Genomic DNA, 25,537 nt, shown 5'->3' on the forward strand with positions numbered 1-25,537 from the left:
GGCCTCCACGGTCGCTCCCTGGGGCTGCCCGCGGCGCCGCCTGACGCCGCGAGACGCTTCCCCCGGCGCGTTCTGCGGAGGAAAAAACCCCGAGATGAAAGGACGAAGCGCACGAAGTGGGAAGCAAATATCCACATGGGGAGGAGGGCCGGGGGTGGCTGCGTGGGGGGCGTTTTCGAGCAGGCATCGCCGAAGACACCCCTGTCGTGATGAAGAAGCGCCGGGGCGTCGCAAGAGGCCCCGCCCCGCCTCCTCTGTCAGGGCCGCCTCCCGCCCTCCGTCCTGGCGCCCGCCTGCCTCGCTCGCTCTCGCTCGACCTCCGCGCTCGGCCAAGATGGCGGCTGCTGTCCGGGCCATCGGGAGCCTCACGCGCTTCACGGCCGCCGTCAAGTACTGCCGGGCCCGGTGCTGCCGCTCAGGTGAGGCGGAGAGGGGGGAGGGGAGGGGCGCCCACGCCTCGTCTCCCGGGGGGAGGGGACGGGGAAGGCCTCCCCCCGGGCCCCGCTCCCCCCGCCGGACCCTCCGGACCCTGTTCTCTGCCCCCTGCTGCTGCTGAGAGGAAGGGGTCCCCTGAAGGTCATCTGCTCCCCCCCCCCAAGCCCTTCCAGTGTGGTGGAGAGCCAGTGTGGTGTAGTGGTTAAGAGCGGTAGACTCGTAATCTGGTGAACCGGATTCGCGTCCCCGCTCCTCCACATGCATCTGCTGGGTGACCTTGGGCTAGTCACACTTCTCTGAAGTCTCTCAGCCCCACTCACCCCACAGAGTGTTTGTTGTGGGAGAGGAAGGGAAAGGAGAATGTTAGCCGCTTGGAGACTCCTTCGGGTAGTGAAAAGCGGGATATCAAATCCAAACTCTTCTTCTCTTCTTCTTCTTCTTCCCCCCTGGGCTCCTCTGCTCCAAAACCACTTGCCGCCCAAAGGTCTCTCTCTCTAGCTGCCCCTTCCCATGGAATCCTTGAGCGGTAGAGTTGGAAGGGACCTCCCCCCCTCAAAGGTCATCTGGTCCAACCCCCCTGCGATGGGTCAGTGCACCCGGCTGCTGGTTCTGTCCCACCCAGGGATGGTGGTGGGCAGGATGCCTGCCTTGCAGGGGGTTGGGCTAGATGACCCTCGAGGTTCCCTTCCAACTCTGCAATTCTGTGAATGCAGAAATCTCAGCTAAAGCCCCCATGGCAGACGGCCAGCCAACCTCTGCTTTAAAACCTCCAAGGAAAGACGGTCCTTCACTTTTCAAGGTAGACCATTCCAAGGTCAAAACAGCTCTGACTGTCAGAAGGATCTTCCTAAGGTTTAGTTGGAATCTCCTTTCTTGCAACTTGAATCCATTGGTTCGGTTCCTACCCTCCGGAGCAGGAGAAAGGAAGCTTGCTCCCCATCTTCCATGGAACAGCCCTTGAGATATCCTATATCTCAGTCTCCTCTTTTTTATTTTATGAAAGTTATACACCGCTTGATTGTAAAACAACAACAACTACTCAGAGTGGTTTACAAAAAGATAAAACAGTAAAATCGAGGAAATGATTACAACCCAGCTGTAAAAAATAAAAAAGCTAAAATACTAAAACAGATTAGGATTACCTCAACTTTCTGAGCATCTGGATAGGCTTGCCAAAAAGAGTACAGTGAGGGTGTCTGCTTGATCTCAGTAGGCAGGGAGTTCCAAAGTGCAGGCGCTGCTACTCTCAACGATTAAGTTCTTCCAGATGTGGAATGGGTATTATTTGGTGCATGTAGTGATGCTAATTCTGCTGATTGAAGTGGCTGGCTGGGTACGTGTGAGTTAAGGTGATATTGTTGGTCGGACCTAGGCAAACTCAGCCCTCCAGATGTTTTGGGACTACAACTCCCATCATCCCTGGCTAATAGGACCAGTGGTCAGGGATGATGGGAACTGTAGTCCCAAAACATATGGAAGGCTGAGTTTGCCTATGCCTGTTGTAGATAAACTGGTCCCAAGTCAGTGGTCATCAAATGTCCCTCAGTGGAGTCCTCCAGAAAAGCCTCAGTGTTTAAACTGATCAGTAGAAAGTGCTTTCCTACAGTGTTCTTCCTTGGCTGGTGCCTCCTAAGAGTGACTGTTGCAAAAGCAGAGGTGGTGAGCCTGTCAGCTGTGGGCAAAACTGGGCACCCAAATGTGGTGCTGAGCTGAGAGATTGAAACCTCTCAACTCAGCACCGTGATGTGGTGACTGACTTTGCCAGGCCTTGTAATATGTGCATGAGAGTGACATTTGGCCATTGGATGATTGGCCAACCCTTAAGTAGTAGTAATAATAATTTATTATTTATACCCCGCCCATCTGGTTTTAAGTATGTCCTGTGGGTCGAAATCCTTAGCTTCTCCCATTCTAAAGAATTAGGGGACTCTGCCCAGATGGAACTGGGAGGCCCTGAATTCATGCTAGCGCTGCAGGATTATGGGGCATGTAGAAGTGCCTGACTGTTGTATCAGACTTGAGTGCATTCTGCTCCAGCATCCTGTTTCTAATAACAGCCAACCAGATACTTTTGGGAAGCCCACAAGCAGGGTTTGAAGGCTGCATATCCCCATAATCCGAAAGGTTTCTGCTTAGTTGTCACACCTAGTAGCTGCTGGTAGGTCTTTTACCAATGGATTTATGCAATCCCCATTCAAGACACTCTACTATTCTTGGACCGGCAGTAAGAGGAGTCGTGTAGCTGGGGCAGACAAAGCAGGTATATAATCCCGCTTTCCGTACCCAGCTGTGATCAGCCATATTCTGCTGGAGAAATGCACAAAGAGAGTACGTTTCCGAGCACAATTCAAAGTGTTGGTGCTGACCTTTAAAGCCCTAAACGGCTTCGGTCCTGTATACCTGAAGGAGCGTCTCCACCCCCATCATTCAGCCCGGACACTGAGATCCAACGCCGAGGGCCTTCTGTCGGTTCCCTCACTGCGAGAAGCAAAGCTACAGGGAACCAGGCAGAGGGCCTTCTCAGTAGTGGCGCCCGCCCTGTGGAACGCCCTCCCATCACAGGTCAAGGAGATAAACAACTACCTGACATTCAGAAAATACCTGAAGGCAGCCCTTTTCAGGGAAGTTTTAAATGTGTGATATTTTTGTATCTGATTTTTGTTGGAAGCCGCCCAGAGTGGCTGGGGAAATCCAGCCAGATGGGCGGGGTACAAATAATAATAATAATAATAATAATAACAACAACAACAACAACAACAACAACAACAAAAACAATTCCTTCTCTGCCAGTCGACAACAACAACAACAACAACAACAACAACAACAATTCCTTCTCTGCCAGTCGAGTAACTGATACTTGGAACTGCACTTTCTCTCAATAAAAAAAATTAAATTCAGTTACAGCAGAGTGTTTTCCTGACAGATATTCCTCACAGCTCTCTGCTAAAAAAAAAAAAACAAAGTTCACAAGAAAAGAAGTTGAGGACTAGTGTAGCTTTGTGTGTTCTTTCGTGTATCAAGTTGTGAGGGTTTTTTTGGGGGGGTGACACATGGGGTGAACTGTTTCCTTCGCACCCTGCTTGTGAACACCCCCATGGCACTTAAAGGGGGTGCATAGTGTGCCTCTGGTCAAGCTTTTGGCTTGATCCCCAAAAGTGCATGTCTTAGGATTGCTTGTTCTGCGAAAATGAAATAGACAGTATTTGCCTTGCATCAGAAAAACAGTTTAGTGGGTGCCTGTCTAGGCTTCCTGGGGAGATCATTTCATCACTGAGACACCTCCATGTGTCCTTCAAAAGGGGTCATAATTGTATGGGCAGTCAGGTTGCTTCCTTTCCAAATTTCATCCTTTTGTTATCTGCACATGCTGGACATCTTCCAGGCCTTGGTTAACTACAAATTGAAGGACACTTTCTGATCCTGTTAAATGTGTGCAGTTTCCCATTGCTGCATGGGGAAGACCCTTGATCTCCTGGGTTTGTATTTCTGGGAAAGGGAAGTTTCTGGAAAACAAGGTGGGAAGAAGGGTTGATGAAGTCATACTGAACGCTGTGTTGCAACATAACATTTGGCGATTGCCATGAAATAGCCTACAGTCTGGAGCCTCTTAGTTCATTGTCAGGTTGTGGCAAGCTCATAAGCTGCTCTGGTCTTGAGTTTAATGTCTGATTCTCTTTCCTGCTACCTCGCATGTGTATAAGCAGCCAGAGAAGCAGTAAGCATTAGGAACCCGAAAAACAGTATAAGGCTTCTTTGTAGCAAAAAGGCACCATGTTGGCACTTCTGTATTGCGTCGCAGAAAAGGTCTGATTTTAAAATATTTGCTTGAAAGGTGGCAAGGGCAACTTACCATTATTGGGCCTGCTTAAAGGCTCATCCACACTGTTGCTGGACCTGTATTTTGACCACATTGTGTCCCGAAAAGTTCCCCAGGATCCGACAGCTTTTCTCATTGTTCCTCAGCTCTGCCTTACGGAAATTCAAAATTGCTTGCTGAATTGAAGATCCGTTAAACAAAATCTCTCTTTGGGTTTTCTGTGTTATCTGATAAGATCCACTTCAGTGGGCAAGACTGGGTATTCTCCAGGGACAGAACAAAGAGGAAAGTTTTTGGACCCCTGGGGGGAAATAATCTGTACACAAAATATGATTAAATATTATCAAAAGTTGGGTCGAGCAAAAGTGTGCGTGAGACCTTTGTAGTGAAGCAGCTTGGTTTTTGTGATGCTCGCTCAAGCGCCCGGGCAAGAAAGGGGCAGGTCTCTCACATCCCAATAAGCATTTGTGAGCAGTGCGTTTTCATCTGCACAGAATATGTGACACATAACTCTGGCATTATCTTTCTGAGCTGGCTCTGCTCAAGATAGCAGGAGTCCTCCAGCCCTCCCCAGAAGAGACTCGCTGGCAGTTTCATCAGGTGCCGTGTCCAACCTCCAAAGTGCCGGCATTTATGGGCATGGCAGGATATAGGTGAAAGGTCCTTTCCTTTCCACTCTGGAAATGTGGGCCAAAGGACATGGCACACCTCCAGCTTTGGGGCTGGGTCACGTGACCGGCTTGCGCAATGTTGCATATTTGGCCTCTGGTGTAGTGGCTCCCCTTCCCTTCAGATGGACTTGGGACCCTCTGGAATGGGCTGCTGTGCCTTGTTAACACAATGGATAGATTAGATCAAGTTTCAGAGTTTCACTCTATTAGCAATACTCAGACTTCCAGATGTATGTTGGGAAGCCATGCTTGGAAAAGGCGCATAGCAAACACTGCGAAACACCAAACGTGCCCTGCTGGCTTGTGTAACCCTGTGCAAAGCGATGTTGAGTTTTCAAGTTCTTTAAACTGAGCCTCATCACTCAGAAAGAGACTTTGCCTGAAGGCAACAGCAGGGATGGGAAATGTTCTGATTTATTTGCTGGTCCAAAGTTAACTCCGGAAATCTCTCTCTGTCTCAGGTTACGCCTGCCGAAACCTCAGCACGTCATCCCCTGTTAAGTGTAAGTCAGTTCTTGGGTCTGGTAAGGGCTGGTGGCGATGGCAGGGGCTCTGTCCTGGTTGAAAGACATCCGGCAGAGAAGGCAAATTTGCTGGGGGACGGTGTTTCAGGTTGCCTTTTTCACCCGGTAGTGACTTCAGTGTAGTGTGGGGTGGGGAACCTTTTCCCCTCCAGGATCCACCTTGCAGGCCCAATTTGACAGGTGGATGGGGCCACCCACATGTCGTCACACAACGCTGTCGTGATGTCACATGATTGACAGGTGGGTGCAGCCCCCCACCTCTCAAAATCCCCTCCATGACCTTGCAAAGCACCCTTTGAAGCAATCGCCACAGCGCTTGGCTCTGCTTCTCCATTAAGTGGGTTTGTGCCCACAGTGGCACATGATGATCTTTCCCTCTTCTGTCTCTCTGGGGAGCTGGGTGGTAGCAGCAGCAGTGAGTTCCGAAGGAGGTGATAACCAGAGAGGCTGGCACCCATGGCATTCAGATGTGCCCATGAGCCTAAAATGGTTGGTGGCCCCTGTCCTAAGTTTTGTTGAAGTCCTGCATGGAGAAATAATAAATATATAGCCATAGAATCTTAGAGTAGGAAGGGACCCCTGAGGGTCCTCTAGTCCAACCCCCTGCAATGCAGGAATCTCATCTAAAGCACCCCTGGCAGATGGCCATCCAACCTCTGCTTAAAAACCTCCAAGGAAGGGGAGTCCACAACCTCCCAAGGGAGTCCGTTCCACTGCCAAACAGCTCTTACAGTCAGAAAGTTTTTCTGAATGTAGTCAGAATCTCCTTTCTTGCAACTTGAAGCCATTGTTTCAAGGAGAAAACAAGCATGTTCCATCCTCCATGAGACAGCTCTTGAGATATTTGAAGATCTCGTATCTCCTCTTAGTCTCCTCTTTTCCAGGCTAAACATACCCAGCTCCTTCAAGCACTCCTCGTATGGCTTAGTTTCCAGACCCTTGACCATCTTGGTCTCCTTCCTCTACACACCTTCCAACTTGTCAACATCCTCCTTAAATTGTGGTGCCCAGAATTGGACACAGTATTCCAGGTGTGACCTGACCAAGGTAGAATCGAGTGGGACTATTCCTTCCCTTGATCTGGACACTATGCTTCTGTTGATGCAGCCTAGAATAGCATTTGCTTTTTTTGCTGCTGCATCACACTGTTGACTCATGCTCAGCTTGTGGTCCACCAAGACCCCTCGATCCTTTTCACATGTACTGCTAGTAAGCCAGGTGTCGCCCCCCCCCATCCTATATTTGTGCATCTGGTTCTTCCTGCCTAAGTGCAGAGCCTGACATTTGCCCCTATTGAAATGTCCCTATAAATAAATCTCTCTTTTCCCCCGCTCCAGCAAGAAGCCATGTTAACTATGACATCAAAGGAGATGTTGCTGTCGTGCGCTTTAACTCTCCAAATTCCAAGGTAGGTTTTCCTGTCGCTTCCCTGTGGGCTCAAGCGGTTTAAACTGTGCAGAGGGGTTTAAAGGGGTGCCTGGGAGTCGTGGAGATGGAAAGGAGGAAGCTTGCCCTTTGCCCGCCTTGGCTTCAGCTTGCCTTTTCATTTCCCCCAGGTCAACACCCTCTCCAGGCAGCTGCAAGATGACTTCACCGCCGTAATGAACGAAATATGGGCCAACGAGGCCGTCAGTAGCGCCGTCCTGATCTCGTCGAAACCCGGCTGCTTCATTGCTGGCGCAGACATCAAGTAAGTTCCACCGGGGCAGGAAGAGGGGTCCTGTTGGGTGGAGAAACGGGCAAGCCGGTCGCATGCTTTGGGGCAGCCTTTGCCTGTTTGGTGCCCTCCGGATGTGCTGGGCTCCCATCAGCCACAGCCTCCCCTAGTGGGAGCTGCGGTCCGGAACATCGGGGGTGCAGCAGGCAGGCAAAGGCTGCTTTGGGGAATGGCTTCCCATTCTTTTCAGGTCTGTGGGCACATTTCCCAATGGGGCTGGCTGTTACGGACACCACACACACACACATTGCCACCTGTTCTGTTGGCTTTCAAGCCCCATTTTGGTGGTGGGGTGGAGGGGACCCTGTGGGTGTTGAGGTTTGGAAGTCCCTTGGTAGTTCACCACACCTCAACCCGTGTGATGCATCAGCAGAGTAAGCAGAGGCCCAGAAGAGGCCTCAGAGATTTTCTATTTCCCGCAGCTTCTTCCAGAGTTCCTGGTTATGGGGAAAGCTCCTCTCCCACACAGTTCAAAGCAACCCAGTGCTTATTGCTGACAGTGTCACCATGCTAGTTGACACTGCTGTGCCTAACCCACAGCCTCTTCCCCTGACTCTCGCAGATTCAGAGTCAGACCCCAACAGCAAACAGGACATGCAAGGCAAGCAACAGGACATAGAATCCTAGAGTTGGAAGAGACCACAAGGGCCATCCAGTCCCAGACATAATCAAAGCAGTGCCCTAGATGGGATCCCTGCCTGCCACTGCTTCAGATTGGAGCGGCTGCTGCCCTCGCCCTAGTTGGTGAAGGGTGCCTGTTTTGCAGAGCCTCGGTTACCCAGAGGTATACTTGGGACCCAGAGCAGTAGCACCTGCCTCTCTTCTTGCTTACTAGCTGGCGGCAGGCAGTCCTGAGGTAGCTGTCTCTTCACAAGCGAGATGTTAGGACCCTGTAGGAACAAAACCTGACTCTTGAGGAAATACCTCCAGAAAGGAAGTCCCCTGAGAGGTTGGGCCAGTTCACCCCCCCACCCCACCCCACACACTCCCTCACATGCACCAGGGTTTGGGTCAGCAGATCTGTGTTGCAGCAGAGAGTCTGATAAAGTGAGGGGACGGTTGCGCTCAGTTGCAGCACATACCTGCTTCCCTAGCAGCAGTCACACAGAGTTGGGTGAAGGAGGAGGAGCCCTGTGTCACGGGGCAGGCAGCTTGAATTGCTTCTCTGCAGAGGTAGAAGATGGGTGACTTTGTAAGGTAGGCAGCGTTGCCCCTCGTTCCCAGCCACGAACCTCTCTCTTTGTCCTGCCTGTAGCATGATTGAGGCCTGCCAGTCCAGCGAAGAAATAACTCTACTTTCTCAGGAAGGACAGAAGATGCTGGAGAAGCTCGAGAAATCGCCAAAGCCCATCGTTGCTGCTATCAGCGGGTCCTGCCTTGGGGGAGGACTAGAGGTAGGGAGCAGTTCTGCGGCCCAGAAAGCCTGCGCTCTCTTCTCCAAATGAAAGGGAGAATGGTGTGTGTGTGTGTGTGACTGTGTTCTCTGCATTTGCCATAAGGGAATGATCTTGGCTCGCCTCCAGAGCAGCTGCTCTGCATGCAGAAGGCCCTGGTCTCAGTCCCCAGCATCTCCACGCAGGGCTGGGAATGCCCGGTCCTGTCCGAACCTCTGGACAACCCTTGACCATTCTGAGCCAGGTGAACGCAACCGTCTGGCTGTGCATTCAGGAAACTTTCTGTGCTCCCTTTCCAGGTTGCCATTGCTTGCCAGTACAGAATAGCAACCAAGGACAAGAAGACTGTCCTGGGAACCCCAGAGGTGCTGCTGGGGCTGCTGCCGGGGGCAGGAGGCACCCAGAGGCTGCCCAAGATGGTGAGTAGGGTGAATACCCCACCCCATAGAGGGAGGGAGTCTGCCTTCCCAGCATCCCTGCTCTTCTGGCATGTGAAACTCCTTTCCTTCCGCATTTCAGGTGGGGCTTCCTGCTGCCTTTGACATGATGCTGACCGGAAGAAACATCCGCGCTGACAGAGCGAAGAAGATGGGGCTGGTGGACCAGCTGGTGGACCCTCTAGGTTAGCTGGAGGTGTTTCTAGGTGCACCCGCCCGCCCCGTGGCCTTGCACCTGCCTCGGCGTGGTCTGTGGCGTTGCAGGCCCCGGCAGTGCTGGCAGCTCACCCAAGGCGGGTGGCGGGGAACCAACGCTGAGCTGCAACTCCTATTGGTCCCGGCAAATAGAGCCAGCGGCCAGGGATGCTGACGGGACTTGTAGGGCAGCAACACCTGCAGGGACATAAGCCCCTGAGGCTGGCGGGGGGAGGGGGGCAACATATCCTGCAGCTGCTGCCGCAAGAAACCTTGCCGCCACATTCTGCCCCAGCTGGTGGGCCAACCATTGCAGTAATTCAGCCATGTGGTCAAGGAATGTCTGTGGCTGCCTTAACAGTCGACTCAAGGCTCCAGTGACAGAGCTGGATGCAGGATTCTCCCTTAGGAAGTCTCCCTCCCTCCCTCCCTCTCCTTGAATGCACCTTCGCTTCCTGCTAAAACAGCACCTCTGCCTTGGCAGGGCCAGGGATCAAGAGCCCCGAGGAGCGGACGCTGGAGTACCTGGAGGAAGTGGCCATCACCTTTGCCCGAGGCCTTGCCAACAAGACGATTTCTCAGAAAAGGAACAAGGGGCTGATGCAGAGTGAGTGGCCTGGCCTGGCCCTTGGCCTCCCCGGAGTTGTGCGGCAGCTTTGGCCCCTGGGCCGTTTTCTCCCTTGAACCCGCTTTGCGTTGCCTTGCAGAGATGATGGACTACGCCATGGGCATTGCCTTCGTGCGGCAGCAAGTCTACAAAACGGTGGAGGGCAAAGTGCAGAAGCAAACGAAAGGCCTCTACCCGGCTCCCCTTAAGATCATCAAGGTGAGGGCCACCTGTGCGGACGGAGGAGGGAGGGCAGAGGGACGTCTGTGCCAGGGTGTGAGCACACTCGCTTTCTGCCCTGCGTGTGGCGAAACACTGGCGTCTCTAGCCCTGCCTGTCTTTAGGTGGGGTTGGACGAGTTGACCCACCCAGCTTGGATGGCCGGTAGCCAGGATGGCTGTGCTCTGCGGGCACAGTTGGCAGGGGGTTGGATTAAGATGACCCTTGGGGTCTCTTCCAAGGCAGCAATTCTACAAGGCAGCAGTGCTTCAGGATACCAGCGGCTGGTGACTGCAGAGTGCCCTGGCGCTCAGGTTCCACTGAGGACAGGATCCGGGACTAGAAGCAGGATTCAGCGGTCTCTTCTCGTGTCCTTATTTATGCCGGGGAAGCTGTCACCTTCCCATTATGGCTGGACTCCCCACTGCCAGCCATCGCGGCCCATCAGGGACAATGGAGAGCCCCCACAGACTCCACCATCCCTGCCTCAGAGTTTCCATTTGTCTAATACTATTCCATTTGATTCCTGTGGCATTTAAGAAGTCTGGCCATTTAGGCAGCCGGCCCTCCTGCCAGCTTCCATCGTGATTTTTTTATCATGATTCCCAGCATCCTGAAGTGCAGGCAGGAAGGGATCGGCGAGGGCTGCGCTGCGGGTTCTGTCTTCATCAGCTGAAGGGGAAGGCCTGCCAGCATATGTGGGTGCCTCTTTGGCACTGGCTGAGAGGGTCTCTGGTGCATTCCTGCCCCTGCCCATCCACTCGCCACCCCACCTTCCTTGCGCTGCCTTTCGCCGTTCCTTTCCTGCTGTTTTAATCTTCACTTGCAAACCTTCAAGATCGCCTTACCACAGATAGGCCCACTCAAGCCACTCTTACCCTTTGGAACTCCCTGCCTCTTGATATCGGGCAGACGCCTTCACTGTACTCTTTTCTTGTTTAGGCAAGCCTACCGAGATATTTAGAAAACCAATGTGAGTTTTTAATCTGCTTTGAGTCTGTTGTTATTATTTTACCTTTTTGAAAGTTTTAAGTTGTTGTTCTTATTATTATTGATAATTTTGTTGCTTTGTCTTTTTTTGTAATCCGCTTTGAGGCTTGTTTGTTTTGCAGTCAGGTGGCTGATATGTTTTATGAAATAAAGAAACGTTAACCCCCTCTGGACACTTCAAACTGAAGGGCGGTATAGGAATGTTTCAAATAACCCAAGATGTTGTTCGTCTTCGCTTTAGGTTGTGAAGACAGGCCTGGAACAAGGCAGCGAAGCCGGCTACCTTGCAGAATCCCAGGTAAGCCTTTTATCGCCTGTCACTTTGAACGTTGAACTTTGTAGTCTGTGCTTCAAGGGAGACGGACTGACGGACTCCGTTGAGAGATTTAGTGTTAGGTAAGAAGGAGGTCCCCCACCCTTGCCAGCAAGCTGTATGAAATAATCACCTCCAAATGCCTCAAACAACTTAAACCACTAACGACAAAACACCTTTGCATGAAGTCCTGATCTGCCTGGCCTGGTTTTCTCGTTTTGGGTGGTGGAGGCTGGGAAAGACTTGATTCCCCCCCTTAGCAACCTCCCTTAGGACTTCTCCAGGGGGAAGCCCACCTCACGGTTGCAAGAGCTTGAGGCATCCCGTTCGAATCACAGCAAGGCCTGCATTGCTCACATGGTGTCTGATCACAAGATCTGGGTGCTCAGAGGCCCCATTGAGGTTTCCAATGGGTCCCTAGGCACCCCATTAAGCCACAGCATTGTCTCGGTGCCAAATGCCACACCGAAGCCCCATGTTTTTTGCTGGGGGAGTTGTAGAAGAGGGTGGGGAGGAGGACCAGGCGGCCGGGAGAAGGAGGGGGACTTGGGAAGACTGGGAAGGGCGAGAGCAGGCTGGGAATGCAAGGCCACTGCGATGGGTAAGGAGTGGCAGGGTGTGTAGGAAAAGGAAAGAAAAGAAAAGGGAGCCCAGGAGTGCTCCTGTGGCCCGGAAGTGGGGGAGATGACAGCAACATCTAGGGCTGCGGTAGCTAAATGGCTCACTTAAGCTCCCATTTGGAGTGACTTAAGGGAAGCAGCCTGTTGCCGGAGGGGAGCAGAGGATTGTCATGTTTCATTGCAGTTTGTTTATATGCCACCTTTCAGCCGAAAAAGACACCCCAACCAGTGCAGATGCAAGCAGGCCAGTGGAAATACCATGCAATAAAAACCGAATAAAATCTTAACACTACAAAAGTACAGGCGACTCCCCACTTAAGCGGGGGTTACGCTCCAGGCTCCCGCGCACATAAGCAGAATCGAGTAAATTGGGGAGCACCTTCTAAACTAAGGTGACCATATTTTTTTCAATGAATCTGGGGACACTTTTCAACTTCCTACTAAATAGATGGATTTTGTCAGGGGACTAATTTGTAAATCTGGGGACTGTTCCGGGGAAACGGGGATGCCTGGTAACCTTATTCTAAACCAGGAGTCAGCAACCTTTTTCAGCCATAGGTGGGCTGGATTTTCTTTGGGGGGGGGTGAACGAATCCCTATGCCCCACAAATAACCCAGAGATGCATTTTAAGTAAAAGGACACATTCTACTCTGTAAAAACATGCTGATTCCTGGACCGTCCGCAGGCCGGATTGAGAAGGCGATTGGGCCAGAACCAGCCCCCGGGCCTTAGGTTGCTTACCCCTGTTCTAAACCCCTTGAAACGCCCTCTCTGCCATTCTCTCTTCCATCCTTACCAAAAATACGTATCCCAAAATATCTTCGTGAGAGGGTCTCTCTCTCCCACTATTTCCGTGCTTGAATTGAATTGTTTAATTATTTCCTGCTGCTGCACATATATTGGGTCAAGTGTGAGTAGAGTGCTCTAATATGCGTTCATTTTGTTGCTATAAAGGCAGTAGATTACTCCCCACGAAAACATTAAGGAGAGCGCCAGAAGCAGTCTGTTAAAGGGCACTTCCTCCTTTAACGGTCCCAGAGAAGAGGTGGGGGGAATAGCTTTGCCCCCAGTGTCTGGCCCCTGTAGCAAATCGTGTCTGGCATCCTTGGTGACCCCTTGGCTTGAAGGCAGAGGCCCTTGGCCCTGGTCGCTTCGCCCTGCACTTTAGTGAGCTGTTCTCACCGCTGCTTAGAAGCTCCTGGGCTGAAAAGAATAATAACAGTGGGGATTGGGGCCACCTTCTCCGGGCCAAGTACAGTTTGCCATGGGCTGGCCCCCTCTTACACAGACCCACGCAGGCACGGTAGCCTTTTCTTTGGGGGTCCTAATTTGCGGCTGGCTTCTCTTGACCACTTAACTTATGCTGGACAGACGTTCCTCCTGAGCCGCTGGCCTCCAGATGCAGAAAGGTAACGTCATGGGGGGAAAGGCACCCCGTGCTTTTTCCGGTCTCCCTCCCCATCCACCTTGTCAGTTCTCCATTTCCTCCGCTGTTCTTCTCGTTCTGGGCGGCTGATGTGGGAGGTTTGCAGTCACCCCTTGCCACTTCCTGGCTTCCCCACCGTTCACCCACTTGTCACTTTCCCCTGTTTCGTTTGTCTTGGGAGACGCAGGGTTGGATCCAGAACGCCGCCTTTCTTTCTTCGTACCCCCTGGCTGCTCAGTTCCCTTTCGTGGGGGACCTGGGGGTGAGAAAGCAGCTTATTGTAAGCTGTGCATGTTGTGTACATTTGCAAAATTTGCTGCATCGATGAAGCCTGTGTTCACATATCTGGAAATCTGTGTTTGCAGATTTCCGGATAGCTTGGGGACATACAGAGAGGCCTCCCCTTTTGAGCTCCTGCCCTGGGTCTTTCATGTCAACATCCCACTGAAGATGTTGACATCCCTGGTCCTTCTCTGAGTCCTTGACTTTCTCGGCCATTGTTGCCCTCCGGCCTCCGCTGTTGCTGATGCATCAGTGGGCCTGTCCGTTTCCCCCTCGTCGCTTTCCCTGCGGCATGATGCAGGGGTGGACAGGCCCTCTGACCGCAGCCTTCCCTTCTCCCTTCCCCTGCAGAATTTCGGGGAGCTCGGGATGACTTCTGAGTCCAAGGCACTGATAGGGCTGTACCACGGACAGGTGCAGTGCAAGAAGAACAAGTTTGGGCAGCCAAAGCAACCCGTCCAGTAAGTCTCCTTGTGGTGGAGTCTCCTTCTTTGGAGGTCTTGAAGCGGAGGCTTGACAGCCATCTGTCAGGAATGCTTTGATGGTGTACTGAGATCCAGCACCGAGGGTCTTCTGGTGGTTCCATCACTGCGAGAAGCAAAGCTACAGGGAACCAGGCAGAAGGCCTTTTTGGTAGTGGCGCCCTCCCAGTGGAACGCCCTCCCATCAGGGGTCAGAGAGATAAACAACTACCTGTCATTTAGAAAATACCTGAAGGCAGCCCTGTTTAGGGAAGTTTTTAATCTGTGACTTTGTATTGTATTTTAATATTTGTTGGAGGCCGCCCAGAGTGGCCGGGGAGACCCAGCCAGATGAGCGGGGTATAAATAAATTATTATTATTATTATTATTATTATTATTATTATTATTATTACTGCTTGGCAGGGGGTTGGACTGGATGGCCCTTGTGGTTTCTTCCAATTCTATGATTCTGATTCTAAGTCCAGCTACAGGTGGGGTAGATCTGTGGCACCCATTTGCCTCTGCAGGGCGCGGGGGGGGGGGGGGAGACTCAGGTTCAGTGGTTAGTTGCTTCCCCCCCCCCCAAAAAAAAACCACCTTCTTTCTCTCTGCAGGAACCTTGCCATCCTGGGGGCAGGCCTGATGGGCGCCGGAATCGCCCAGGTCTCCTTGGACAAGGGGATGAAGACCATCCTGAAGGACACGACCCTGGAGGGCTTGAGCCGAGGGCAGCAGCAGGTCTACAAAGGGTAGGCTGGTTGACGTGCCCTTGGGTCCAGGAGGGGTTGAAATCTGAGCCTGAGCAGTGGCCTAGAAGTGGTGGGGTGCAGCGGAGCATGTGCAGAACGCATCTCCCTCATTGCTGAGGACATCTCAGGGGTTCACCATGGCTTTCGGGAGGGGGAGGGCATGGGGAGTTCCAGCTAAGCAAAGCTGCTCATTTCTTGCTTTGGGCTTTAAGAACGTGGCCTGTGTGTGGCTCCTTCCTTCCTTCCTTCCTTCCTTCCTTCCTTCCTTCCCTCCCTACCTCCCTCCCTCGCTCCCTCCCTCACAGATTGGGCCCTCCTTGCTCCCCACAAAAGAGGGGCTGGAGCTGTTTGCCCCCTGCAAAGGGGCTGGTGGGTCAGCTCCGATGCGTGGAGGGTCCTCTCTTCCACTATTCTGGCTTGAGCTTGCAGAGGTCAAAGTGTGCCCTCACAGAGATCGTTCGCCCACTGACAAAATATCCTGGAAGCTGCAAAGCTAACAAGTGAAATAAGAGGAGGGATATTTGGATGCCGCTTAGGATGTTCTTTTTACTTAACAGCAGGAGTTCCTCTCTCAGGTGTGGTCTTGCTTTGGCTTGGTTCCCCCTTCTCTCCCCATCCTTTCTCATGTCCCCCCACTTGGAGGGGACAGGAGTGTGTGGCGTTACAGCCACAGACTGGCCCCAAACAGAAAAACTCAAAGCGGAGCTCAAAATCAGAGCCTGGGGAAATGGAAAAGTCATTGCCTAGAGTTGAGAACACCCAGAAGGAGGGTGGCACCACGCCAGCCTCCTTCATTATAAGAATTATAGAATTGTGGCATTGGAAGGGACCCCCAAGGGTCATCTAGCCCAACCCCCTGCAATGCGGAGGGGCCGCAGCTCTTGGCCGGCTCCTTCCCCAGCCAAGCCTTTGCTCAAGGCTCCTTGTGCCTCCCTTCTCCTTTCCCAGCTTGAACGACAAAGTGAAGAAGAAGAGCCTGACGTCGTTCGAGAGGGACACGATCCTCAGCAACCTGATGGGGCAGCTGGATTACAAGAACTTTGGGACGGCGGACATGGTGATTGAGGCCGTCTTCGAGGACATCAACATCAAACACAAAGTGGTGAAGGAAGTGGAGGCGGTGAGTAGGAGGCTGGGCTGGGGGGCCACTTGGGGGAGAGGCCGGGGACATCTTCCAGAGGCTGCCCTTAAGTGCTCCTGTTGCCCCACTGCCTCCCCACACGCAGGGGGTGGCCTCGTTCCTTTGCAGGGGCTGGAGGTGCCCTCAGGGTCTTCCTCTGGTTCACCTAGTCCCTGTCCCGGTCCAGTCAGCATGGTGGGTGCTGGGAATTATGGGCTGCCCCGAAGGCTGGGCAGGTAGCTGGGGGTGGGGGGAGGTGAGCCCCATAGACCTCTGCTCATGGGCCACCAAAGTCAGGGACAGCATTTCCTGGCTTTGGGGTGTTCCAGCATTTCCCAGTAGAGCCCATGGCTGTATGAAGGTTCTCTGAGTGCGGTGGGGGGGGGGGTATTTATTTCATAAAATTCATAAAACTGCTTGATTGCAAGAAAAGAAGCTCAAAGCAATTTACATGAATGATAAAACAATAAGATTAAGAAGGTTTAAGACTTTCAAAAAGCTAAAATAGCAGCAGGCTAAAAAGAGATTAGAACTCGCATCCGCTTTCTAAACATCTGGGTGATTTTTAGCAGGCGCCGAAAACTGCACAGTGAAGGCGCCCTGCTTGATGTCAAGAGGCAGGGAGTTCGAAAGCATAGGTGGTGCCACTCTAAATAATCGTGTTACTACAGATGCAGAACAGGTTCTTATGTGACACTCATAGCAGTTGAAGCCGCCAAGTGGGCGTGTGTGGGGCAAGATGATCCGTGGAATTATCCCAGAGTGGCACGTTCCTCTCTGAAGAAGAGCAGTTATTGTCAAAAGGTTGCTAATTGGTGTGAAACAGGAGCGGAGGTTAGGGCTGGGGTTTTCCGCAAACAGTTGGGTGATCTTTACGTGGTTAATGCCACGTAAAGACTGCCGTGAGACAGAGAGCGCCAGACCTCCTGGATCCCTGTCCTGCCCCATGGCAACACCCTCCATGCCCCCAGCTGCAGCCGTCATGGGGACCTGTGGAATCAGCGGCCACCAAAAACCCGCTGCCGACACCAACAAGTGACTGCAGGTATCCGCTGTGCTCCCCCTACACAGCGGAGATGGCGTGAATTGGCTGCACGCCCTCACACAGCCTGTATTGACCCTGAGGCTTCTGCTCCTTGCAGGGGGAACCTCTGCCCCTGCCCCCCTCCCAGTCCAGGATGCCTCCCTCTCCAGAACCTAACCTGTGTGTTATCTCCCCCAGCTGGTGCCCCCTCACTGCATCTTCGCCAGCAACACATCGGCTCTCCCCATCAGTCAGATCGCCTCCGCCAGCAAAAGGCCGGAAAAGGTGAGTCCCGGCTCTGGCTGCCATCTTCTGTCTTCATCCATCCATCATACATCAGGGTTCCTAAAACTTTTTCAGCAGGGGGCCGGTTCACTGTCCCTCTGACCTTGGGGGGGGGTGGACTGTATTTTGCAAAAAGAACAAGGGGCGATGGGTGGAGCGCAAAAGGGCTCCAGGGAGGGGCTGCTTTAAGTGGCGGCCGCTCGAGAAGGGCGCTCGGCCAACTGCAGCTCCCGTGTCTTGCGAGTGGCTGGGGCTGGTGGCAGCAGTGGGACGATGAGCAGCGCGTGAAAGGAGAAGGGCCGGCACCAACAAAGCCCAGCCCCCTTCCTTCTCTAGGCAGGGCGGGAAGCCAGGAGGAGGGAGGGAGGAGGCGCCGCTGCCAGGAGGAGGGAGGGAGAGAGAAAAAACCCGCACACTGGCGATCCACGCGCTGGCAATGTACGTGGCGATTCCTGGACCACCTGCGGGCCGGATTTAGAAGGCAATTGGGCCTGATCCAGCCTGCGGACCTTAGTTTGCTGACCCATGCCATACACCATCCATCCATCCATCGCATTTCTGTCCCTCCTTTCCTCCAAGGAGCTCCAGGTGGTGTACGTACGTCTCCTCCCCATTTTCTTTTCACCACAACCCTGTGAGGTAGGCTAGGCTGAGAGATAGTGACCGTCCCAAGGTCACGCCCAATGAGCTTCATGACTGAGTGGGAGGACCTGAACCCTGGTCCCTCCCAGCTCCTAGCCCAGCACTGCCTTGCGGGCGATGAATCTGCTGCGGGGGGCCCTTCCCCCCGTGACCTGTGAGTACCTCATCATCCCGCCCTGACCCACCCACCCGTCTTGGTCCTCCAGGTGATCGGGATGCACTACTTTTCCCCCGTCGACAAGATGCAGCTCCTTGAGATCATCACCACGGACAAAACGTCCCCGGAGACGGCAGCCGCTGCAGTCGCCGTGGGCCTCAAGCAAGGGAAGGTCATCATTGTCGTGAAGGTGAGTCCTGTTTTGGTTTCCAGGGAACAGTTTCCAGGTGGGTCTAGGAGGGCAGAGCATAGGCCAGCGATTCCAAAAGTGGGTGGCATTGTCTCCTGGCAATTCCCAGGGGGCTTGCTAAGTTGGCGGGGGGGGGGGCACTTGAGGTGTAAAGGACCGTCAGGCTTTGAAAAGCTGGGATTGCCGGATCTCGTTCATCCATTTTGTGGAAGCACCCGGGAAGGCAGCCCATCTAGGAGAAGGAAGACCCTGACCCTAGAAACAGCTCAGGAGTGATCCCTACACAAATCCGGGGGGGGGGGTGTGTGTGGATGGTGCCTTGCACACCCCTTTCCGGCAACTCCTGCAGCCCAGCCGGGGCCAGACATATTGCTCTGCTTTCTTTTGGACGACATCAGCGAGGCTGAGAGGGTGTGTGTGTGTGTGTGTGTGTCTTGTTGTCTGGGCAGCCCAGGACCTCCAGACACACTGCGCAGGCTTGCACCCCCGGAGGCGCACTCCGTTGTATCTCGAGACAGATGCATGCCAACAGCCTTCCTTAGAGGGTGACACAAACCGCTATTCTGAACAATGCTTGTTGTGTACGCTAGGGTGGGGGGAACTGGGGGTGAGCTTATGGAACCAAGAAAATAATTGGGAACCACTGGGTTAGACTTACCTGGCGCAGGAAGAGGAAGCCCTCAAGGGCGAGAAAGGAGCTGCTTCTGCAGAGGCCCAGGCCAAAGCGTGCCTGCTGTGCTGGGTGGTGTGAAAGCGCCCTCTCACCCTCCTGCGCTGATCTAGCAACCCCCTGGCAACCCCCCCGGACGCCCAGAGCCTCCAGCTTCAGGCAAGGTCTACCCCGCTGTTCCTCCTTACAGATGTGTTTGTGCATTGTTGGGGTTTTCAGAACAGAAGAAGCCTTGCTTGCTTTGAATCTCCAGCCCAAGTCTAGTTTAACCCCACCCACTTATAAAGAGGTCTGCCCAGCTGAAGAAGCTCAATAACAAATGCAATTAAGATCATTCTTTTATTGTTAGTATTGATTGCCGCTGCCATGAGCTGACCGCCCCTTGCCCCCTGTGTGTTGGGAGCAGAGGGTTCTGCATCCACCAAGAATAGTGTCCTGGGGGTGGTCAGAGTCTCTGCTGCCCTGCCCTCCCTTGGCAGACTTGGCTGAGCAGCGTAGGGAGCTGCCTTACGCTGTCAGCATTGCTCCATCTTGCTACACTGACCGGCAGCAGCTCTCTGGGGTTTCAGGAAGGGCACCTGGGGATTGAGCCTGGCACTTTCTTCTTGCAAGGCAGCCCCCCCCCCCCCCGACCCCTGAGCTACAACCCTCCCTGGCTTCATCTTCCTGCTTCCCCCCCCTCCCCCCACAGGACGGTCCAGGCTTCTACACAACCAGGTGTCTCGCGCCCATGTTGGCCGAAATCGTCCGAGTCCTCCAGGTGGGTGTCGGTTGCAAAGGGTGGGGATTCTGGAGCATCTTCCTAACAGTGCTCTTGGGGAGATGTGGTGGATGGGGGGGGGGAGCCTCTGCACTTGGAGACTTGCAAGCAGGTGGGCTCAGCACAGCGGCTGTTGCGTTTGGTTTCCTCTGCCCCCCCCCCGTCTTCACTGCCCTGAGAAGCTCTGGATCCAGGCAGAGGAGCCCCCACTTGGCCCTGTGGGCCTGCGAGGTGTCTTTGCCGGATGAAGCGGTTAAACGATGCTAGTTAACCTGTGGAACTCACTCCCGCAGGAGGCAGGGATGGCCGCCAACTTTGTGGTTGAGAGGAAAGGCAAGCGAGAGGCGGAACGATAGGAGTTTATTATTATTATTATTGATTAGATTTACATACCGCCCCTCGTCACAAGATCTCAGGGCGGTTCACGGGAGAAAATTAGGCCTGACATGGAGAAAGTGGATGGAGAAAGGTTTACTTCCCTCTCTCACATCACAGACATCCAATGAAGTTGAAGGTTGAGGACAGATAAAAAGAAAGTCCTCTTTCACGCAGTGCAGAGTGTTGCTCATGCGCTCGGATCCTGCTTGTGGGTTTCCCGTTGGGGCGTCTGGTTGGCCACTGTGAGAATAGGCTCCCGGACTAGATGGGCCCCTGGCCTGATCCAGCTGTTAAACTCCTCTTTTGTCCTTACGGGACGCGCCCTTCCTGGCCCTCCTCTCTCCCTTCCCCGGTCGTTCCCCCCCCCCTTCCGCCACATCACTAGCAGCGGTGCCTCCCCGAGTGCCCCCTGCTGACCCACCCCTCTCCCGCGCAGGAAGGCAACGACGCCAAGAAGGTGGACGCCATGTCCACTGGCTTTGGCTTCCCAGTCGGAGCTGCCACGCTGATTGACGAGGTGGGCGTTGACGTGGCCACGCACGTGGCAGAGGACCTGGGCAAGGCCTTTGGCGAGCGCTTCGGAGGGGGCAACGTGGAGCTGATGAAGGCCATGGTGGACAAGGGCTTTCTGGGTGAGTGTCTGAGCGAGGGCCTCTTCCTGGGACTCCTCGCACGCGCAGCTTCCGTATCGACAGCAGGCAAGGAACCCCCACACCCTCCTTGCTTCTGTTTGGGGAACAAACCTCTTCCGGGCGAACGGGGCGGAGCAAATCCTCGGTGCCTGGGTGCCGTGACCACATCGGTGTCACCCAGTCGCCACACTGGGCAACCGTCGAGCGGCAAAGGGCCATTAGGGTGTCAAACTGGGACCTGGGAGAGACCCGGGTTCAGATCTCCACTCTGCCGTGAAGCTCACTGGGTGAGTTTGGGAGCCAGTCACTGCCTCTCATTCGTTTTGTTTGTATGCCGCTTTCCCACCCAAAAAATCATGCTCCAAGTGACTTACAGCAAAGACACAGGGATGCATTTCAAACACACAATGCAAAAGCTTCTGAACTGGCTCCCTGTCTCTGGGTTCAGTCTTTAATTCCTCAAACAAGCCTGGAATCAATGGCTGTGGGAGGAGGTCCCCAGGCACTCGCCTCCTCTTTCCTCTGCCACACACTTCTTCATTCATTCATTCATTCATTGAATTGATATACTGCCCTATACCCGGAGGTCTCAGGGAGGTTCACAGTAAAAACCACAATATATAACATCAAAAATAAAAATAATCCAATCCCCCCCCCCGCCCAAGCAGCCTTTTAAAGGGTATAGGATATTGATTAATTAAGCAAAGGCCTGGTTAAAAAGGAACGTTTTTGCCTGGCGCCCAAAGATATTTAATGAAGGCGCCAGGCGAACTTCCCTGGGGAGAGCATTCCACAGGTGGGGAGCCACTGCAGAGAAGGCCCTGCTCTTGTGTTGCCACCCTCCGGACTTCTCGAGGAGGAGGCACACGAAGGAGGGCCTCAGAAGATGATCTCAGGGTCTGGGTAGGTTCATATGGAGAGAGGAAGTCCTTGAGGTCTTGCGGTCCTGAGCCGTTTCACTTCTGTCCCTTCCGAGGACCCCCCCTCTCCCCCCCCCCCTTTACACCCCTGTGCAACTTCTTTCGCAGGCCGCAAAGCCGGGAAGGGCTTCTACCTTTACCAGGAAGGTGTAAAGAACCGGAACGTCAACACCGGCATGGACGAAATCTTGGAGAGGTTCAAAGTGGCTGCCAAGCCGGAAGTGTAAGTTCAAAAAAGGAAGGACTTCCTGAGTGAGGCAGAGACCAGAGCTGCGGAATGAAGGCCCAGCATGCTGGTCTGCCCTAATTCCCCAACTGCAAACCAACAGGCGCAGCTGGCTTATTCTGAGTTGGGGCAGCGGTCTATCTTGGCTAGTTCTGTCCGCTCTGGCTGGCAGCAGCTCTCCAAACGTTCGGGTCGAGAAGGGACCTCTCCCAGTCCTGACCTGTCCTATCGGAGGTCTTCCAGACATATATATTTACTTGGTGCTAAATCGCTTGGAGGCTTCTTTCTTAGAAGAAAGGAATGTGGCGCAATCACATCTTCATGTGCGTTTGACATGCACAATTTCAGCCATACTGGTTGTGACTGTGCAAGTTAAATCCAGGGAAGGTTGAGAGCTTGGGGTTACCTGGCACAAAAAGGTGCTTTTAAGCTGCCTGCCTTACTGAATGGGCAAGGCTTTCTCAAGGCTTGAGATCCGGCAGTGCTGGGCAGGATCTCCCTCTCACCTCACCCACGAGCCACGGGGCAGTTGTGAGCACTCAGTGATGCGCTTTTCCCGTGTCTGTGTGGAACCCTTGCAACCAGACCGCTGCCTGAGATGCGACCACAGTGCACATGAATGTAACCTAAAACCTCAGCCTATTAAAATGATTATGCCTCCCCAGAGTTCGCTAACTGGACCCAGGTGCAAAAGTGGGTAGGATTTAGTATGTGGGTTCAGGACTAGAGCGGCACTTGAGTGGGTGCTCAGCGCAGGGTCTCTGTTTCCAGGACCCATCTGTGACGGTCCTCTCACGCACAAATCCATTCCTGGTCTCCACCCTTCATTTTGGAAAACGAATTTGGGGGGTGGGAGAGGAGAGCTCTTTCGTTGACCTTGTTTAAACCATCAGGTGTTGGAAATTTATTCCTGCATTGCCGGGGGTTGGACTAGATGACCCTTGGTGTCCTTTCCAACTCTTTGAAATCCTGGCTGATCCAGCCACACTCTGCTCCACGACTTCCCCAGTGGCCTTTCCCCTCCCTGAGCTGGAGATGCTGCCTTCCCCTTCTGGGGACCTCCTGCCTGGCTCCCCCCCCCCCCCGCGCTGACGGCCGGCTCTGCTCTCCCTCTCTCCAGCTCCTCGGAGGAAGACATTCAGATGCGCCTGGTGGCCAGGTTTGTGAACGAGGCGGTCCTGACCCTGCAAGAAGGCATCCTCAGCAACCCCGTGGAGGGGGACATCGGGGCTGTGTTTGGGCTGGGCTTCCCCCCCTGCCTGGGAGGTAAGAAGGCCCAGGCACGCATTCGTGCTTCTGCTAAATGTGCATCTTCCGTCAGAGCTCCCTCGTCCTCAGCTAGGCTGCCTACCACTCAGAGGAAAACTTGCTGGCTTAAGAAGGGCCTGCCCGGATCAGGACCACAGCCCATTTGGTCCCTCATCCTGTCCTCAGAGTGGCTGACCAGATGCAAGGAGGGTTTGAGCGCAAGAATGCAACTGGGATTAAGAAGCATTTCTGCCTCCGGCCACGCAGGCAAAACAGCCTTCCTGGCTAGTGGCCATCGACAGCCCTTTCTTCCTCCTTGAATTTGTCCAGTCCCCTTTTAAAGCCATCCAGGTTGTTAGCCATCACTGTCTCCTGGGGCAGGGAGTTCCATAGGTTAACACTGCGCTGCGAAAATGAGTCATCGTATCTTTGACCTGGGCCTGAGAGCAGCAGCCTTGGCGCTAACAGGGTTGCCTTATCTCAGCTGTTAGCTTGGGGTCGGCTGCAGGTGTTGCCTTCTGCCCACTCCCAATCAATCAATATAATGTTTTATTTATTTATTTATGCACCGCCCATCTGGCTGGGTTTCCCCAGCCACTCTGGGCGCGGCTCCCAACAGAATATAAAAAAACGCGATACAAGATCAAACATGAAAAGCTTCCCCAGACAGGTCTCCCAAGAAGGGCGGCTGCCCGATAAGTCCCTTGTGTGGGCCTGGAGGGTTTTTGAAGCAGCCATATGGAAATGCCTTGATCCCTGGGGAGAGACGGGGGGCGGGGGGGGGGGTGGGCAGGCCGGCGGTATAGTTGGCACCCGCCCTGTGGAACACCCTCCCACCAGATGTCAAAGAGAAAAACAACTACCAGACCATTAGAAGACACCTGAAGGCAGCCCCGTTTAGGGAGGCTTTTAATGTTTAATAGACTATTGCATTTTAATGTTCTGTCGGAAGCCGCCCAGAGTGGGCGGGGTATAAATAATAAATTATCATTATTATACTTATTATAGTTGCCCCGTGGTTCCAGTGACCAAGATGGGGAGTTCCTCCTGCCCCCCCATTTCCCCTGTCTCCCTATGGGAGGGGAGGTCTTGCACCTAGCAGCCGTTGGATCTGCGAGGACACCTGCTGTTCAGGGGAGAGCCCTCTGTGGGTGGGGGGGTCCCCACTAGCACAGGAGACCTTGCTTAACCCCCCCCTCCCCAATATGTCACGGCAGGTCCCTTCCGATACACAGACTACTACGGGGCCCAGCGGTTGGTCGACCGCATGAGGAAGTACGAGGACGTCTACGGGAGCCAGTTCACGCCCTGCCAGTTGCTGCTGGACCATGCCAAGGACTCCAGCAAGAAGTTCCACAAGTGAACGTGCCTCCGCACCACCGTCCGTCCGACCCCCGGGAAAGTTGGGGGGAGGCAGGAGGCCTGCAGGAGAGTCTCCCGCCTGTAGCTCAGGGGGTTGTGGGTCTTCACCCTCCAAGTGCCTTAGCCGCTCAGGCACTGTCTCCCCAACCCTGACTCCGAACCCCTCGTCAGGCTGAAGGTCGGCCTCTGATTAATCCAGGGCCTTCTCTGTCCGGCCGCAGCCTGGTGCCCTGCCAAGCCCACCAGCGGCATTGGGTCTCGGGCCAACGGCAGCTGTTTCTGGGCCCAGGACTGGCCTGCGGTCGTAACCCACACCAAAAGAATCCCTAACAATAAAACCCCCGTGTCTTGTTCTGTGGATGAGCTCTGGTCATTTATTTCTTGCTGAATTTCCACCGCTAAAGGGGAGGTGCAGAGAAGTCCCACCAGCATAGTCCACTTCCCAGGGTGCTTTGATTTGGTGAGCATCCCTGGAATTAGAGGGGGGGCGACCCAGAGTGTCATCTAGGCCAGCCCCCTGCACTGCAGGAATGCCGTCTTCAGTGGGGAGCACCAGGGGTTCCCCAAGGGGTCTGCATAACCCTCCCAGGGGGTCCATGGCATGATTCACATAACAAAAATTGCCATAGATATATCAAATTTTTCAAAAGCAGGGGGTTCATGGCTTGGCTTTTGAAAAACAGGTCTGCAGTACTTGGGAACCACAGGGCTAGACAAAGCCTATCTGCGTGCAAATTGCACTGTGCTCTCATGTGGGGAGGGTGCGGATGGCTCCCCTTTCTCCCTCAACCCCCCTTGCTTGGCTGCAACATATCATAATGGCAATGGGGTGGGGGGGCTATGGCAAGTTTGTGGACAGCCAGTGTGGTGTAGTGGTTAAGAGCGGTGGACTCGTAATCTGGTGAACCGGGTTCGCTTCCCCTCTCTTCCGCATGCAGCTGCTGGGTGACCTTGGGCTAGTCACACTTCTCTGAAGTCTCTCAGCCCCACTCACCTCACAGAGTGTTTGTTGTGGGGGAGGAAGGGAAAGGAGAATGTGAGCCGCTTGGAGACTCTTTCGGGCA

At 53.8% G+C, this 25,537-nt stretch overlaps 1 protein-coding gene across 1 annotated transcript; it reads left to right on the top strand.

The window, feature by feature from the left end:
• The first annotated feature begins 271 nt into the window (after window positions 1-271).
• On the top strand, window positions 272-24,831 carry HADHA (hydroxyacyl-CoA dehydrogenase trifunctional multienzyme complex subunit alpha). Its single transcript, XM_033145236.1, has 20 exons — window positions 272-419; window positions 5,385-5,426; window positions 6,785-6,855; window positions 7,004-7,137; window positions 8,420-8,558; window positions 8,858-8,977; window positions 9,078-9,180; window positions 9,675-9,797; window positions 9,898-10,016; window positions 11,248-11,304; window positions 14,000-14,109; window positions 14,725-14,859; window positions 15,808-15,979; window positions 17,202-17,288; window positions 18,137-18,277; window positions 19,639-19,707; window positions 20,522-20,717; window positions 21,746-21,860; window positions 22,984-23,129; window positions 24,329-24,831. Exons 1-20 carry the CDS (start codon window positions 335-337, stop codon window positions 24,472-24,474), a joined length of 2,310 nt encoding a protein of 769 aa, XP_033001127.1. The 5' UTR covers window positions 272-334; the 3' UTR covers window positions 24,475-24,831.
• The last annotated feature ends 706 nt before the right edge of the window (window positions 24,832-25,537 follow it).

Source organism: Lacerta agilis, chromosome 3 (assembly GCF_009819535.1).
Source record: "Lacerta agilis isolate rLacAgi1 chromosome 3, rLacAgi1.pri, whole genome shotgun sequence".
NCBI lineage: Eukaryota > Metazoa > Chordata > Lepidosauria > Squamata > Lacertidae > Lacerta > Lacerta agilis.